Source organism: Polyergus mexicanus, unplaced genomic scaffold, assembly GCF_030449975.1.
Source record: "Polyergus mexicanus isolate NDT 795.1 unplaced genomic scaffold, iyPolMexi1.0 SCAF_1, whole genome shotgun sequence".
Lineage (NCBI taxonomy): Eukaryota > Metazoa > Arthropoda > Insecta > Hymenoptera > Formicidae > Polyergus > Polyergus mexicanus.
The window spans coordinates 11,394,270-11,412,301 of record NW_027223321.1 but is presented as its reverse complement, the minus strand read 5'-3'; the positions used below and the strand labels follow the sequence as shown (position 1 = coordinate 11,412,301).

General features: G+C 37.0%; 2 protein-coding genes across 16 annotated transcripts in view; one reads left to right on the top strand and one right to left on the bottom strand.

Annotated features, from left to right (window-relative positions):
• Nucleotides 1-483: 483 nt before the first annotated feature.
• Tfiis (RNA polymerase II elongation factor) lies at nucleotides 484-3,366 on the top strand. Of its 2 annotated transcripts, none has more exons than XM_070299114.1 (4): nucleotides 484-677; nucleotides 1,275-1,452; nucleotides 1,527-1,882; nucleotides 2,004-3,363. In XM_070299114.1, the coding sequence occupies exons 1-4, from the start codon at nucleotides 609-611 to the stop codon at nucleotides 2,337-2,339; spliced, it is 939 nt and encodes a 312-aa protein (XP_070155215.1). In that variant the 5' UTR covers nucleotides 484-608; the 3' UTR covers nucleotides 2,340-3,363. The 2 variants fall into 2 exon arrangements, with proteins under 2 accessions (XP_070155215.1, XP_070155224.1); XM_070299123.1 differs by having other exon boundaries at nucleotides 597-685; nucleotides 2,004-3,366.
• Nucleotides 3,367-3,512: 146 nt separating this feature from the next.
• The window catches only part of Hdac4 (histone deacetylase 4), a 96,271-nt gene continuing 81,751 nt past the window's right edge, over nucleotides 3,513-18,032 (bottom strand). For 11 of the 14 annotated variants that reach the window (XM_070299026.1, XM_070299066.1, XM_070299058.1 and 8 more), the window contains 13 exons: nucleotides 16,677-16,799; nucleotides 16,275-16,357; nucleotides 14,844-14,953; nucleotides 12,807-12,944; nucleotides 11,941-12,038; nucleotides 11,692-11,829; nucleotides 11,082-11,415; nucleotides 10,422-10,859; nucleotides 9,824-10,093; nucleotides 9,085-9,431; nucleotides 8,299-8,853; nucleotides 8,038-8,177; nucleotides 3,513-7,882 (listed from right to left, as the gene is read on the bottom strand). In XM_070299026.1, coding sequence (XP_070155127.1) covers nucleotides 7,819-7,882; nucleotides 8,038-8,177; nucleotides 8,299-8,853; nucleotides 9,085-9,431; nucleotides 9,824-10,093; nucleotides 10,422-10,859; nucleotides 11,082-11,415; nucleotides 11,692-11,829; nucleotides 11,941-12,038; nucleotides 12,807-12,944; nucleotides 14,844-14,953; nucleotides 16,275-16,357; nucleotides 16,677-16,799 — 2,838 coding nt within the window. In that variant the 3' untranslated portion in view covers nucleotides 3,513-7,818. The remainder of the gene's footprint in view (nucleotides 7,883-8,037; nucleotides 8,178-8,298; nucleotides 8,854-9,084; nucleotides 9,432-9,823; nucleotides 10,094-10,421; nucleotides 10,860-11,081; nucleotides 11,416-11,691; nucleotides 11,830-11,940; nucleotides 12,039-12,806; nucleotides 12,945-14,843; nucleotides 14,954-16,274; nucleotides 16,358-16,676; nucleotides 16,800-18,032) is intronic. The other 3 variants (XM_070299017.1, XM_070299088.1, XM_070299091.1) reach the window with 3 other exon arrangements.

Genomic DNA, 18,032 nt, shown 5'->3' with positions numbered 1-18,032 from the left:
CTTACATTTGTCGTACGACAAACTTTTTAAGCGCATTGATTAGCTAATTTCTAGAGACTCGAGAAAGTTTCTATTTTGCAGCCAATCAATGTGCTTAAAAACTTTGTCGTACGACAAATGTAATATCGGCCTACGATGCATTCGACCACGTGTCGCGTATCAACGAAAAGTCTAAGAATCTGAGAAACCATGAGAAACGTCACGAGTCACATAAAAACATGACAACCAAAACTGCGCACATATAGAGAAGGAACGCAACTATCAAAGAAGTGTCACCAGATTGTCCACGTGGTCAATTAACACAGTATCTTTTGATTGGTTGTCTAGTGGAAAAATTCCAACTATCGATCGCTGTGAGTGGCTACGGTCAATCGCAACGTCATGGTGAATAGATGACACTTCCAGCAAATACGATGCCGTTTTATTGGTTGACCTGCTTACGCGCATTCGTATTCGAGTTCATTATCTCAGTCGCAGTCATGATGTTACTCGCGGATCAACTATCGCGGTCTGTGGCCTGTGGCATCGACGGAAGTTTTGTTTGTCCCTTTCTCGCGCCTGTTTATAAGCGATTTTGTGATTCAGTGAAAAACTGTGGATTCCCGACGATGAGCGCCGAGGAAGAAGTATTACGCATCCAGAAGAAGCTCAATAAAATGTCGAGCGGTGACGGGACGGTGAGTAAGTGAGTAAAATGAAGATCGCATCGTATATTGGGCCCCGAGCGCGCGTAAGGCGAGCTTCCTGAAAGAAGGCGCTGCATTTTTTTCAACGTCGATGTCGAGTACTCGTTGCGTTATCAGTTATCAGTGTTCACCGCGAATGACCAAAAGTTGCGCAAAGCTATATTATCGCAATATATTTATTATGTACTCAAAATGAAGTTTATACATTTACTAATACATTTATTATAGATTACAGTCAGTATATCAAACGTTATACACAATGTATACAGTATCACACAGAGGATTCATCTCATTTATCTGCTACATTAGAAAAATACAATATTTAATGGATCTCGAGTTTTAACACTTTGAATTTTACATCTTGCATAGTTGTATAATTTTCAATGTCTGTTATCATTACCAAAATATATCTGTTGTAAATAGACTTTTAAACTGTTTTGTTGTTTTTTTCTACAAATATCTGAGGAGCAGAAATAAAGTAAAATATTAATATATATAAATATTAATGATATCACATAAAATCAATATATTATATTAAAATAAGGATATTAGAAAATGTTTTTGAGCATGCAATATTGCTTTAATTAGGGCCAGGAACAAGCTTTGGAATTGCTCAAGATACTTCAAAAATTACCCGTCAATTTGGAACTCTTGACCAAAACACGCATTGGAATGACTGTGAATGCTTTGAGGAAATCAAGCAGAGATGAGGAAGTTATTTCTTTATCAAAAACTCTTATTAAAAATTGGAAGAAGTTCTTATCTGGTATGTGTGTAATATATAATTGATTTTAATATATATGTAAGTTATTTTAAGAAACATTATGTATATGATATTAGGATCCAATAAAGAGAAGGATTCTACTTCATCAAGTAGTTCAAAGAAGAAGGATGAAAAATCAGATAAGGGAAAGGAAGAGAGTGATCAAAAAAAGGAAAAGGATATGACAGATGCCGCTGACGTCAAAGTGAAGGAAGAGAAGCCAAGCAAAGACATGCAGAGGAAACAGGCGTCCTTCCCTGCTCCTACCACGACAGATGCGGTCAGATTAAAATGCAGAGAACTTTTAGTAACAGCTTTACGCGTAGATGGGAAAGTCATCGATGGTTGCGCCAGTCCAGAAGAGTTGGCGGAAGAATTGGAGGAGGCGATCTATGCGGAATTCAAAAATACTGATAATAGATACAAAAATAGGGTAATTAAATATCTTATTATTTTGCACACAGAATTGTTTTTCTTCCCCTTCATGTATATATGCAAAAATATTTACATTAATTGTATTGATATAACAATCATTTTTATCCATTCGGTTGCAGGTACGTAGCAGAGTTGCCAATTTGCGCGACATGAAAAATCCCAATTTACGAATGAATTTTCTTGTGGGCGCAATTACGCCCGCTCGACTTGCGGTAATGACAGCGGAGGAAATGGCAAGCGATGAAATTAAGCAACTGCGTGAACAATTCAAGAAAGAGGCCATCAATGACGCGCAACTTGCTACTGTGCAAGGAACTAAGACCGATTTGCTCAAATGCGGCAAATGCAAGAAGCGTAACTGCACGTATAATCAGGTGCAGACACGCTCAGCTGACGAACCGATGACCACCTTCGTATTATGTAACGAATGCGGAAATCGATGGAAGTTCTGCTAAACTCAGGTCCGATTATTGTTTCTCGACGCTATTATCACGCGATGAAATAAATTTTTCAATCATTATTTAGGGTGCGTTCGCGCAGCACGCTTTTAGCGCCATGAGCAATTACGATAGAATTACGATTTTAGCGCGTAACCGTGCTTCTCGAACGCAGCCATAGAATACAAGATGATACAAGACGAATCGATTAATTATTCTGAAAATGTATATGTAGATCTTCATGAAATTTGTCATAAAAAGAATCTTTGTTTATTAATTATACATATAACACATTTCTTATTGCATATATCAAATATTATTGGTTTTTCTTCATAAAAAATATCTTTCTCACTTGATTTAATCTCTAAATTCTCTATATATTAAAAATTATACATAAATTATATTTTATTGGTTTTGCCTTGATAACTTATGGATTATCTGTGTGTGTGTGTGTTGATTGCGATAATTTATTTTAATTGAAGATCTACACAACTGTGCTGAACGATAGTGAACGACAGATTGTACATTGATCCATTGATTATAGTGACATTTTCCTTGAAGAGTATCAATTTCCATACCACTCTGTACATATTAAAATCGACTTATTAGATTTTAGCTTTGCTTAAGAGATCAAAGTTTTTGAAGATTGTTTCAAATCTTTTCAAAAAGTGTGGGAATCTATTTAAAATACGTAAACAGCATTTTAATTAAAGCCTTTTTATTCCAATTGCGATTCATGCTACGCGATACTGACTGTTGTCACTTCATTAACAGTTTTCACTTAAATGCATGATCATGTGGTATAAATCATTTTGTGTCACTGTGCTGTATGAATAATGTCAGATAATGTCTACAAGAGCTATGAATTGCGCCTGTATCTTTAAAATATACAGATATGTATATCGTATGAAAAATTTGTTCAAACTTTCTGTGATTACCTCTCTGCTTATAATATTCTTATTTTCTGTAAATAATTTTGTGGTTGATTGAAATTTCGTAATTATTGAAATTTATAAGTTGCATCATCATGTATTAATAAAAATTGCTTAGCTAATTTTCTCAAGCCGTGTCGAATGTTGCACTTCTACAAAAAACATTCCAGATATTCCATATATATATATATATATATATATATATATATATATATATATATATATATATATAGAGAGAGAGAGAGAGAGAGAGAAAGACTAACGTTAACACAATGACTATATTTTTTATTTAAAATTAGTTTACGAGGTACATTTATATACATAAAAAATTTATGACTATTATATTAAGCTTACGCAATATAGACAATATATTCGTGCATGTATGTAATAACGTAACACTAGAGCTCTGTTAAAATTCACATTTATACTCGGCGCTTTCGGATAAGAACTTATAGCTCATTTACATCTAATTTGTATCAACTTGCTATGGATGGTGATACCGGAATGTCGTAAGTTTTCTCTTTCTTTCTCCTTTTCGCTCCAGCTCCAAACAAAAATCGCGCAAAACACGTCAATCACGTGCCGATTCTATCTAAACAATACAACAATTTAAAATATTAAGATCCGTATTCGTACTCCATATTATTTTTTAAACGAGACAATCTAAATTTGGATTTTATTTTAAATGGGAAAATGTTATATGTGTGGTGTGGTTAAATACGAAATATGAATAGAAGCTCGAAAATTTAAAAACATTTGTAAGATTTTATCCTGTGTATTCATATTTTATATTTAGCTGCCCAAAAAGAATATTGATTCTAAGACATAATTGTACTATAATCTTTGTATAAAAGAAAATTCAGATTTACAGAGTCATATTTAACATGAAATGTAGAATACGAGTACGAATCTCTTCGTGTCTTTCGGATATTTTAATCGCTTAAATCGAACAATAAAGGGATCAATGAAGAAACGAGATGAACAAATCAGGGACAGGAATATTGCAATGAAGAACATTAACTAGGATTTGTAGGCCCACGATATCTTTTCGTAAACTTCAAAAAGGGTTCGGTTGATAATCACGGATGACGCTACGACCACAAACCGCTCTTAAATAATAAACAAGAGAAGTATGCACATCTCTCTCTCTCTGCTTAAAATTATCTTCCATAATATTACAATAGAGTCATTTACTGTCTTAATGATAGACTGGTGTGTGCAGCGAATCATTCTTAACATTCTTCCTTTTCTCTCTCTTTCTTTCTTGTTAATTTATTGTATACACACACATAGGGGGGCTGGACTCGTATATATATTTATACTTAATATACATCGAGTCACGATTTTTATACACGCAACGTTTCCTCAGTGAATCTTTTTTTATCGGGACGAACATGTAACAGACACTTGAGATTCTTGCGATACACAGATATACAATGTACATATATGTCGGTATATTTTAATATATATAGAATTATATAAGATATATGTATATATCTTTTTATCTCTTACATGACAAACGATATATATAATATATGCATTCTGTAATTCATGTAATTCGTTTATCAATAGATTTGTTCTCTTATATTTTCATCTTTATTTGTTTTTTTTATCCTTTTCTTCGTAAAATGCATGACACAAAAATAAATGCTTGTATCTGTGAATTATATTTACCTCTGCTTTTTCTACATACACACACATACAGGCATCTCCGCGACGTATACTCTTAATTAACCGTATATAGCTTAGCTTTTTCTTTATTTTTACAAAATATCACAAAAATCACACCAGCCTTTGCGTTCGCAGCAAGAAACCAAGTTGTTGAAATCTTGTCAGAACGATACCCTCTCGATTCGTTCTGCGCCTCTCGCAGTTGATAACATTAACAACATATATTTTAACATTGTATTAATGCAATTGCACGTGCTCATGGAGAAACATGTACCATATCATATAATTTTATAATCTTTGGCAGTGATTCGCGTAATAGCAGAGACAGACGAGAAATTTTATACAGTAAATACTTATAAATTTCGAACATGTATTGTATTAGAAATTTCAAAGAGAAACAAAATGTTAAAATCTTTCTTTCGAATTATTTTAAATATCTTCAAATATCTTAATCAATGCGTATTACATTTGATAAACATGCTGTTTTATTAATCCAGTGCAGACAATTAACTGCTTGCGAATCAAAGCTTGAGCGAATCAAATTATCTGAATTACGAAATATAAATTTGAGTCAAATTTTGTTATATCGATAAATATAACTAATTGTAGTGAAACTACAATTTGGATGAAACTTGTTCTTTTTAATATCGGATAATCTTATAACTCTATAGCAAAAGAATTTAAAGATTATTGTTCTTGACAACTGTATCATCTGATAATAGCCGAATATAATCGAATATAGTGAAGCAGGTTGTGTCGAGAAACGCCATGGCAACTCCCAGGATCTCGGCATGATACGGCGAGTGATCTTAGTTTTTCATGTTTCAGTGTTCGCACGTGCCGTCACACATATACATTTGCGTATAGTCGCGCATATGATATAATGTCGGATCTTAGGATATAGACATCAACTGTGTTTTCTTTTTCGTTTTTATCACGTATCACGAATTATCGCCTCGTTTCGAAAGAAATGTTCGCGCAACTGGCAGGCAGTTTTTACAAGCTTGTACTCCAAAATGCTCGAAGAACAGGGAAAGCGAATCGCGGACGATGAAAAACAATAAAGCGCCAGTGACCAGCACGATACGCGCACGCGTTTCCAACGAATGTGTAGATCGCGGCGAAAATACATATTTAACGCTACTATCTGTTATAAATACACGTTTGTCCAATTGTATTGTACGATAGGTACTCTTCCAAGAAAGACCTGACGTACATGCGAAAATTTCTGAAAATTCGGAGAACATTTCTCCTTTTGTGCACAATAGTCTGATACTTCTCATCTGTGCATCTTACGACCCGCATCTTAGTTTATTAAGAGCGCTCGACGTAGAATTATATTCAACGATGTGTTGCTTTTTCTTTTGTTTTTTAACTCTTATAATTTTTTACAATAAATAGATATTCTCAATGGGAGGTCTCTTCGAATCACTACGAAGAGAATCTCAAAGAGAATAGCAATCTCCCACCGTGATTACATATAAATTGTTTCGTTATTATTAAGCTTGCTCTTTCCATTTAACTTTAATTTGTAGAAAGGGGGGAAATATATTCCTATTTTAAAAACGAATTTGTTTGCGAATAAAGATATTTACGTTGTCGACGCTCCCGATAGTCACGAAAGGATAAGATTGTTCGTCGAAAAATCATACATTCTTCATGATTAATGTGTGTATTATCTATGTGTCCCCGCCGCGTGTTATCTTTCGTGTAACGATAGGCGCAATATACGAAAGGAATCTCTACGATTCGAGATACGCATTTGTTGGGTTAACACAGTTTTTTTTTTTTTTTTTTTCAAATTCCCTGTACTTATCTCCCTGAATGTTTCGTTTAAAATACGATTCGTTAAAAGTTCTGTTTTAAGCAGACGCCCAAGATCGCAATTAGCATTCAAAAATATATATGATGAATTATCATGAATATTAGTTCTTCCTGGGAATTATCCAAGGCAACACGATGCATCAGATTGTTTTATACAGCTGTGAGAAAGTTCGACGCTTCGTTATATATTGATAACGATTCAACAAAGTATTGGTGGATATTTGTAATGTTGATTTTCGAAGAGAATGCGTGTATTCACAATTGATTTTCTCCCACCGAGTTACGACGATGCGCTTGATCTAAAGATCTTTTTTCAAATGGAACTGTCCAGAGAAAAATAGTTTTTGCTAATAACATTGCAAAATGTTTGCATTCCGGTTTTTACTCGATATCAGATTCTCGAAATCATTCGTTGTTCGTCGATAAGACACTGGGATCGAAAATTTGCCAAGCGATATCCAATTGGTGGGCGAAAGCTGTTTTTAGCGCGTTCGACTTCATTTCAACGATATTAATAGCGTTAATTCATTAAAAAGATTACAAACCTTGCGTTCCACAATAAAAAAAGTCTCTATGGAACGACAAATACAATTAGTCATCCGTATGCTAATTGTACAACATTTTTGCGCTTCAAATGCGCGAAGAACAATAGAAACATTTGCAAGACTCGTAAACAACTTTTTGTCTTTGTTAGCACAAGAAAAAAGAATAGGAGACCCATCTGTAAGCTTGCGATGCATCATCGCAAATTGTCATTAATCTCCCGAAATTTTTACAGATCACTTCTTCCTTATTACTTGGCCGTTATTTATCCAACTATTGCGCCTTTTCCAGAAATAAACTAAAAATTGTAAAATTGGGACTGTGCATGAGTTTACACTTCGTGCCGTCGATCAAGTTCCCGCAAGTGAAACATTTCCGGCTGACCATGCGCCTGTCACGGTAGCCGTGCGGGACAATAGTCCCTCTATTTGCACTGAGAAATGCGCTTCTAATCATCCCAAAGAGCATTTACAGTTCCGTACAATGAATTATGCTTTCTATATTTAGCAGAATAATCTTCACGCGTCTCATTTGGCCTCGTCCTGCTCCATTGGTTCCTCGGAAACCTCTCGGGAATGTTCTGGCGTGGTTCTATGCAAGCCGAATAAATGTGTTTTTATATAATAAAACCGTATACACATACGTATACAAACAAATATGTACATACAATTATAGATTGTTAATAATATTTAATAATATATAAACACAGACAATATATACAAAAAGTGAACTGAATAAATACTAACGTAAGGTTTGTAGGCTGCTGCATAGATAGAGAGGCCATCGCAGACACTGTTTCCGTCTCGTCGTGTTCTTTTTGGCTCGCTTCTATCGCGCTCATTGCTACTGTATGAGCAGCGAGTTTTACGCAAGGCCAATGTGACATCTAAAAATGAAACACATTAAATGTTACATAATTAAATATCTATATTTAATAAAATAATCTCAAAAAAATAGAAAAAAAAATAATTTTTTCCATATCTGGAAAAGAACCACATTTAATCTACCTGAATGGCGATGGTTTTCTGCAGCGTGTCAATGGCGTTTTGACAGGGAATCCTTGCGAGTTCTTCGTCTCGAAGTGGACTAGGCTCGTCGCCGAGCAATGCCCGGACGCATTCCTGTGCCGAATCGCAAATCGCCGCCAAATCGTAGCCACCTTCCAGGGCGAGGACGACTTTGCCATCAGCTAGATTAAGTAACTGCTGCGTCATCCTGCCGAAACACGCTGGGCTGACCTTGTAACCGCCCAACGGCGCTGAATGGCCCACAGCTGCGTCGAAGCCGGCTGAGACGATCACGATGTCCGGATCAAACTCCTTGGTGATCGGCATGACGATCGTGCGGAACGCTGCGAGATACTCCGCATCACCCATGGGCGGATTCAGACCACCGGACCACGCCACGTTCACGTTATACCCGAGACCCTCGCCAGCACCACATTCAGTGGGCCCGCCGGTTCCAGGGAAGAAGTTACCGTCGTCGTGTCTGTGTATTGATAGGTACAGCACTCGCGGATCGTCGTAAAACATCTGCTGGGTGCCGTTTCCATGATGAACATCCTGCTCCAAGATATTAAAATCGTATGACATAATATTATATCATAGAACATGTCCGAAAATGTTTATAATTGCAATACAATTTACAATGTCGATTTATTATGTGTTGTACGCGTTTATACAATATGTGTATATATCCACGATATAGAGACGTATAAAATTTAAAATCATGGAACGCACAAAAATATAATAAAAAAATTTAATACAAAATCATGCGTGTTACATGATTCTCACCCAATCTAAGATTAGAATTTTTCTAACGTCGAGTTTCTGCTGAAGCAGCCTCGCCGCAATCGCCACTGAATTGAAGAAGCAGAAACCCATGGCCTGATTAGTCTCTGCATGATGCCCGGGTGGCCTCACTACGGCGAAGCCGTTCTTAATATCGCCCATCGCCGTCTTAAACGCAAGATCGACGACACATCCTACAGCCATTCGAGCGGCGGGCGCGGTATTGAATTCGTTCCACGTTGTGTCAGAATCAACGCCAACTCCGCCGCAAGGAAGTCGGACGAAGCTTTTAATAGGCAATTGCGACAATTTGGACATGTCCAGTTTTTGTCGATTCAACGGATTCGTTCCTATACACATCGTGAAATCAAATGGATTGGTATAAAATAGATAAATTACTTTCCAGTTTATGAACATTTTTGTGTTTTTTAAAGCATAATTTTTTTTATTCTCCTCTATTTCTTTAGTACTGTATGATTTAACGATTTAATTTGTGATAACAAAATTGGTACGCTGATACTAACACATTTATTTAATAATTACACAAAACTAGAAATGATCCATTCATTTAATTTATAAACACATATTGTTTTTTAAAAATAGCAATTTAAAATTTTAAAATTTCGCAATTAAATTTTTTAAAAATTTTTTGAAGAATAACAATATTAATCTTAAAATTATGATGAATTTTATTTCATTTAATTGTATATAAAGATAAAAAAACGTAAAAAACAAGACTCACCAAATAAGAGCGCATGCGCCTCACTGTGGCATGTTTGGATCTCTTCGAGAGTAGCTTTGCGAGAGCGTACTCGGTCACAACGCTGCAACAAGCCCGTCTCCGAGAGTCTGGCCCACACGCTTTGTAAACGACCACCATGTTCAGGATGACCTCTGACCGTTTCGCCACAGACACATGCATGTTTCAGCATCAGCGGATCGTATGCTAATCCAGTAGTGTGTCGGTGCGGAGAACCTCGCGCGAACATATCGCCACTACTGCCCTGAGGACCTTCAAAGACAGATTCAAACTTTATAAGCTAAAAATATGATCGAATATTATCCGAAAATTAAATTTAATCCGTAAGAGATTAAATCTACAAAAAACGTTTATAAGTTTTATAAGAATAAATTTAGACTTATATGGTTTCTCTAATCTATGTTCCATATAGCTGAAAGAAGGAAACGTTCGAATTGCGTATAGTTTGATTGAAAACAAATGCAAATCTATCCAATGCATCAAGCAAAACCATACCTTATCAAAAGCATACTCAAAGATTATTAAACAAGGCTCTTTTAGTGCATCTACAAGAAAGATCAAAAAGAGTTCTAAGCTTTACCTAAATGTACTAGAGGACTCGAAAGCGCTCTTGAGAGCGGCCTGGCCGATTGAGAGGTCCTACTTGCAGCGTAGATGGTTGACTCATTCGTTTGCAACGTATGTCTCATCATAAGATCCCTCTGTTGTTGTAAAAACTGTTCGCGATCCCTCTGTTGTTTTGAGATCTCGCTCTCTTCCGGATGATCTTTTTTGCCCGTGAGATCTATCACCTCGGACTCTTCGGTCTCCGGCGCCTCGTCCAGTTGATTGGCCTGGCCACGCGAGCCTACTCGCGTCAGCACCGTCTGACGGATCTGTTGCTTCAGATAGTTGTGTGCCTGCTGTTGATCGTGTAACTGCTTCTCCGCGAGATATTCCTCATAATGAGTAGTCGGTGCTATTATGCCGCCTTGCAGCATTGGATGACCAAGGGGCAATGGCGCGGATTGGGTTCTACCTACGCGACAGAAAGAAAAAGTCATGTAAAATCTTTCGCCCACAATATTGGTTATTGAACAACGCGCGTGCTATGTTTCGCGCGGGAATGGCTCTCCTGAAACTTCGGATGGCTGTCCAGCCTAGTTTCCAGAATCGCTTTACTCAAAAGAGACCATTGTCCAATTGTAACAGGGCACGCGCACGGTGTAAGAGCTTCTACGAAGACAAAGAGGGAACATACTACCTAAAGGCCGGTGACCAGCCTTATGCAGTCTCGCGTGCGCTACTTGTGTATCTGTGATCGGCGCAGCGGTGTGATACACTGCTGCCGCAGCCGCCGCCGAATGCTGCCTACTGCCGGCTACCGCTGCCGCGGATGGCGGCGGCGCTCCTTGCTCCTGCAAATTTTGCTGGATCTGCTTATGGATGTACGCCGGCTCGCCTTCGATGACCGTCAAGGACGGATAGAATGGTAAGGTGCCATGCAGCATTTGACCGGTGAGCGGCATCCCGAGACGTGCTGTGAACGCAGCGCGCACTTCCGCTTCCGAAACCGGCGCCAATTTCGTCCCACTCTACGAGAAGAAAATAGCAACTGTCAGATATTCGAAAAGATTGAACGGAGATTATCGACGCTATCTTATCGTTCTGAGAACGCAAAATATCGAGTTTCCAAAATGAATGTAACAAATGATATTAAAAATTGAATTTTAACTTACATATATTGTGATTACAAAGAAAATTTTTAGCAAGGAAAGCAAAATCATGTTTAAATAAATATGTACTAAGGGAAAATATAAAATTAAACGTAATTACGAAAATTACGAAAACTGCGAGGAAAATAGACTTACCGATGAGCTCGACTGTACATGGGGTCTACCCAACGAGATGTTAGGCATGGACGGTGAACTAAAGAGTGAAAGATCCGAAAGGCTGCCTTGTTGACTACTACTAGTAAGACGTCCTCCGTATGCAGGACTCTCACCTTCCTGCGACAAATCGACCCAAATATTCTCTCGTGAACATTCTCGTAACAGATAATACGAAAAATGCATATACATGGCGTAACAAAGATATGTATGCGTATGTGGCGAGCTTACCTCCTGTATCGCCGTGTTGCTTCCAGCGGTAGGACTGGCTTGAGAATTGTTCACAGTCGGGGGAGAGTTAGGCCCGGATTCGGGATTGCTGCCAGAATCTGTAAAAATGTACAATTAATACGTTGGAGCCTTAGCAAAGGAACAACAACACGTGTCGCTTCGTTGCGCAACGAGAACGAATGTGCGAAATAAACGCGGATGTTGATCGCGCGCTCGAACGCTCGAGATCTAATCTCGTTTACTATGCGCCCGAACAAAGAAGACAAGACGTGTGACTTTTGACGAGATCTTCCGAAAATAAACCCGACTCCTCCTCCCACACACCCGTAATGTAACGTATGTAAATCTCGACCGTGATGACGCATGACGAGGTACCGACCTAAACAAATACGACATGTTCAAAAGTATATCCGAAGGTATGCTTCAGGTACACCTTTCGATCCGTCGTGTTATTCGGGGAATCTCGTCAAACGACTCACTCAAATACCAACGGAGAGAGACAGCTGATAGTACTTTAGTACTAATTTACATATGTTAATCGGAGAGAAGTCTAATTCATGCTGTTACAGGAGAGTAAGTAAGCAAACGTCAAAAACTCAACAGTCAATTAATCGTTCACTCGGGGTGCAATGAGAGAGAGAGAGAGAGAGAGAGAGAGAGAGAGAGAGAGAGAGAGAGAGAGAGAGAGAGAGAGAAAGAGACAGATAGATAATGTTCGGCGAATGCTCACGCAGAGGAAAAATAGAGAGAACTCTCATTCTAGGATACTCGGTAGTCCTCTCGAAATAAGCTCGAATATGCGCGCGCGCGTGTGTATATGTGTGTGTGTGTGTGTGTGAGAGAGAGAGAGAGAGAGAGGAACGTACTTGCTAGTAACGACTTCCGCTTGAGATGCGATAGCAGGCGATCCTTCCGACGTGCCATCAGGGGTGAGTTTCTCGATGCTGCCATATTCCTCTCCACGCGCTGTTTTAGTCGCACCTTCAGCAGGTTCGGCTCCGAGGCTGGCCAATTTTTCAGCCGGTGTTAGTCGGTCATTGTCATACCGAAGAAGGGTGAAGGGAGGGTGGGGGAGGGTGATCGGAAAAGAGGGACTCGGACTCGAACTAAAAGGCGCGAGAGAGCACGACTGCTCGCATTCGCTCGCTCGTATTATCGCTTTGCTGGTACGTATAAAATCGCGAAAAATAAGCTCGCGGATGGAAATTTCCAGAGGCCTCCTCGTGACACTCGCCTGGTTCGCACGCCGATTTGTAATTAAAAAGTGGAAGTCAAAGCGGGCTAAATGTCAAGCGGTTAAAATGTCAAAAATAATATTTTGATATTTGAACAAATAAGTGAGAGTGTTGTGGTACGTTTGCAAAAGTACCGTGTATTAATTTAGTGTGTATTTATAAGCAAGTTAAAAGACGTTAAATCAAGCAGCTTGAGATATCGAATTAGTAAATATTTATGCAATCATACACAAATGGAATTTGTGATACCCTCTTTTATTGTAATCTCTAAGTATTTCTGATACTTTGACTTCTACTTTGATTGTGCGAAAAAAGTTTTCTCGCGAGGTAATGAAGATGAAATCCTTTTGCACGGTGAAATGAAATCCACGTTAAAAGATAAAAGATGAGACAATCTTATTGTTAGAATTATGAATGAGAAGAAAATTCCTCAGATTTGATTTCTAAGACTCTCTTGCACGGACTGAAACCTTAATTAAAATTTCAATTATGAGATCTGTATAATCGCAACGCTATAATTAAAATTTAACTTATAAAATTCTGTAATTGCAGCATTATAATTACAATTCTCACGCGTAAATTTTTGTGATAAAATATACACACAAAGAATAATTTTTTTTAATATTTATTACTATCATTGCGTGTACTACTTGTACGAAAAATGATTTTTCACGATTAAATAATAGGAAAATACACGGACAAAAATATTGCCAAACAAATATTTTTTTCATTTAATTCTCTATTTCATAATCAAATATCGAATGATGAAATACAAATATAATTAAAAAAAAAAAAAGAGAAAGAAAAGAAAAGAAACTGTATTACAACAAGAAAAAATTAAACATGAGAAAAAAAAAATTATCTTCCAGGACTAAAAATATAATGCTTTCTCGATCTATGCTCTTTATTTCTTTCCAAGGTTTCCTTACTTTTCCGATTCTACAAGCTCGTGGTAATCGTGCATGATGCAATAGATCGTGTCGCGGAAAATAACGATGCTATTATTAAACACTAAAAAGGAATTGCTGAAGGAACAAGATTACCCGTGCGTGCTTCCTCACTAAGGAAGCTGCAAGTGCTTTTATCCGTATGCAAGATTGCGAAAGATTGTTCACTTTATACATATTGTCGCCTTCTTCGTATAGATATTCGCATGTTAATCGGCGAATTATTCGTTTACTAAATGACCGATGTAAATTACAAGTTCACACGTGCGCACGCATCAGTGAGAACCAGCGAACGGACAAACAATCCTAATTTTTTTTTTCTTAAGCCGGGCAGGCATAAATTAAAAGTGTCACGTGCACAGAGAAAAGACGGATATTCACGAAACCTTAATTCGGGGATTCGCGAATAATTAATTCAGAGATCAAACACGCCGACGTGTCGACTTGCCGTATGGTGTAGATATTATCATCGGATAATCCGATCGAGCGAATCTTGTTTTGAAGAAGAAAATCAAACACGTTGTCTTTCTCTATATTAGCGGATAAAATCGTAATCGAAAAAAGCAAACATCGTATATATCGACGCGTAAGCTGCTCTGGGATTCAACTCGGCTCTCGGATAGCGAAACACCATGCTTTAGTAGACACATTCTATCGGCACACATAGACTACCTGTACGAGAGATATGCATAAGTCACTTGACACACCCCGGGACAATTACCTGTCTTCCTAAGCGGGAAATCGTCACCAAACTTCTCCTGGAGCATCTGCGGCATTCGATATGGATGCGCCGCATTCGTGGTGCTGGATGATTCCGATTGTGGTTGAAGCCTGGAAAGAGAAAAGTTCGAAGCACGCCATTTATATTAAAATTATTAATATCCAAATAAATTATTAGTATCCAGATCAAGAATAATAGAATGTAAAGTATGTTTGCAATTTTTAGTAATTATTCACACGATTCACGCGATTTAAAAAGTTAGATTAAGATTTAAAATCACGCTAAGAAACTTTGCTTAAGAAAGTTTTATTAAGAAATTGTAAATATAAATATTACCTTGAAATAAAATAAATTCGACTATATATTAAGTTTTTATTGTTTTTATTTTATTTGTTACATATTTTTTTAAGAAATTATTTAAACAATTTTGTAAAATAATAATCTATTTGGGACACTATCTTTATATTTGCGTATGAATCGTGTTGACATTTTCATAAGTTGGAGATCATTTTTCTTGCAACTTGCCCCGAGCTTTGGTGAAATATACGATATTTCGAGTATTACGTGCGCACATCTGAAACAGGGATTATCATTGGCGGGGACAAGAAAATAACGTCGAGAGAGCACATCGGCCGTTGCTAAATGGAAAACTGGGCCAGGTTGTGCTATTACCGTTACTTCGTCGGCGGCAGCGAAGACTAACGACGATCGCAACGCGACCCATTAAAATCGAAACTACGTGCAAATTTTGATTCAGTGCTGTTCAAAACCGATCGGGACATCGACAAGCAAAGCTTCTTTTACCTTAAGTTATCCTAAAAATGGAATAATATAATACTTAACGACCTGTCTCTATTTTTAAAAATAGAGAGAGGATATAAACATTCATGGCTGCTATAATCATAAGATAGAGACATGTGTGTGTATGAGGTAAATAAAAAAGTATTTTTAATATATATTTATAACAAATCAAAAAGTGAAGTTTGAAAGTTCTATCTCTAAGCATAATACGCCATAATATACTTTTTCTAAATCCTTGTTCCTAATATCTAATAGAAAAAACCCCTAGAAGAATAACATCTACGTATTTTCCTTAAATTTGAAAATACAGAAAAAGATATTTAACAGAAAATAGTTTCCAACGAATCGATCAATTTTCAGTATCAACTATCGGCAATCAAATCTCAAATCAGAATTTTTTTAAAATAAAATTCGCTCAAATTCTGCTATTAAATATAGAATAAAATTGTGTTTGTTTTATATGTTTGTTTCATAAGTTTTATTTATTAAAAAAATAATCTGTTAAAAAAATATTCTGTTAAAGAAAAAAAAAAAAAAATCTTTCTGGATCAAAGTGTACCGGAATTATTTTTCGAAACATCTCAAAGTAATAATTTCATTTTATTTCATCTCGAATACATATTAACTTACCAACTCCTGTATCCGGGTGTACCAGGTACAGCTCCGTTCGCCGCGGCGGCTGCCTCTCTCTGCTTCTTGTTCACCAGGAAGCTCTATAATCATAAGCATTTTGTAAATAGATAGATAGATATATTTTGAAATAAAAGCTTAGTAACAATCTTTAATCTTTAATCCACGGTCTACGTTGAATCATTTATTTTCTCTTCTTTTTTTATTTTTATTCCCGAAAATTATTTACTGAAACGCGTCTAGTTTTAAAATAATATCGCTTCTTAATCAACAATATTATAAATATAAACACACTTCTTTCTAAGGTAATCGGAAAATAAAGTTATCTTGCATAAAATTTATATACATATATCGTGACAAAAAAAAAAAAAAAAAAAATAGAAGTAGAAAATAAAAATTTACCTGAAGGCGTTGCTTGACTTCGGTGGATGCATTCGCACTGTGATCGTGTTTGTCCTTTTTCCTGAGAGCCTCCAGCCTCTCCTTTTCTCGTCTCTCTTCCAGTTGCTTCTGCTGTTCCCAGAGCTACGGCAAAAGTAAATTCTGTTCCATTAAAACTTTCACACAAATTTTCTCGACACATATGCTTTCATCTCGAAATTATCATTACAGGATTTCGCGATAGAATGCAATTCCATCAAAATTGAAGCTTCCGCTGATAGTTGGCGAAAATTATATTCGGTCAAAACCAGAATCCAATTATGCGAGAATTCGCAATCGCGATAATGTATACATAATGCGTACAAGCTCGTAAGGGCAGTGCATTTATTAGATTTCTCCCTCCATCCCCTCACTCCTCTTTTCCCCCGGGAATTGCGTCTTAATTGGTTTAATCCGGCACGTACGCGTAATATACGCCGTTCAAATCACATCATCTGTAAACGACGCAAATCATGTCCTCCGCGTTATTATATCGATGACTTTAGTTCGATTATGAAACGCCCCACATAGCTGCTGCATTAATGATTATGGGATTCGATGGTAATTTTCCGTATCTGGCCCCTGCTCTTATCGCATAGAGGAAATCATATTTTCCAAAATACATATAACATAATACATTAAAAAAGCCCTATATACCCTTGTACAAGCAATATTTTTTACTAATGCGTTAAACAAAATTTTGTATCTTACACGATAAAATTATATTGACTTTAAGATACAAAAAGATTATTTATGTATATTTTTTTAATTCAACAATTTTTAAAAGAGATAAAATATATGCGATTTATAAAATAATGCAAGAAATCTTCACGAATATCCTCGCTAGCACGGGAAAGAATAAAATACATGGAAAGCCCCATTGTGTTTTTAAAGCATCAGAAAGATAAAAGAGATTGGATCATTCCGTGTCAATAGTTATTACGTGAAACATACAGAAAAAAAAATTCTCTCAACTCTTCAACAGATAAAGTACGAGGAAGAGAGATAGTGATTCGAATCGGATAGCTAATCGCACGTGGAGGCTCGCACAAAATCCCGGATATGACATCGTCAAGTATTAATCTACAGCGCGATTCGACCGCGAGAATATCGAATCATTTATTAATACATTCAGAAATTCGTCTCCCAAGTCTGGATAAAGTGCTCGCTTGCGATAAGATCATCGCGTCTCTCCTCCCTGCCTCCATTCGGAGAGAGACTTCCGAATCGAGTGCGACTAGCCTTGAGGAAAACTCAAAACTCCGCAGAGTTCATCGACATCGTGTCACCATTATTCTCTATTCTACGCATCTGACGTCGTTCTTGTTCGCGCGATGT

What these genes read in the sequence shown, in the direction of transcription:
- Tfiis (XM_070299114.1), top strand. Translation starts at nt 609, where the DNA reads ATGAGCGCCGAGGAAGAAGTATTACGCATCCAGAAGAAGCTCAATAAA. An exon ending in TGTCGAGCGGTGACGGGACG is followed by an intron (nt 678 to 1,274) that starts GTGAGTAAGTGA and finishes TGCTTTAATTAG; the next exon opens with GGCCAGGAACAAGCTTTGGA. An exon ending in ATAATAGATACAAAAATAGG is followed by an intron (nt 1,883 to 2,003) that starts GTAATTAAATAT and finishes ATTCGGTTGCAG; the next exon opens with GTACGTAGCAGAGTTGCCAA.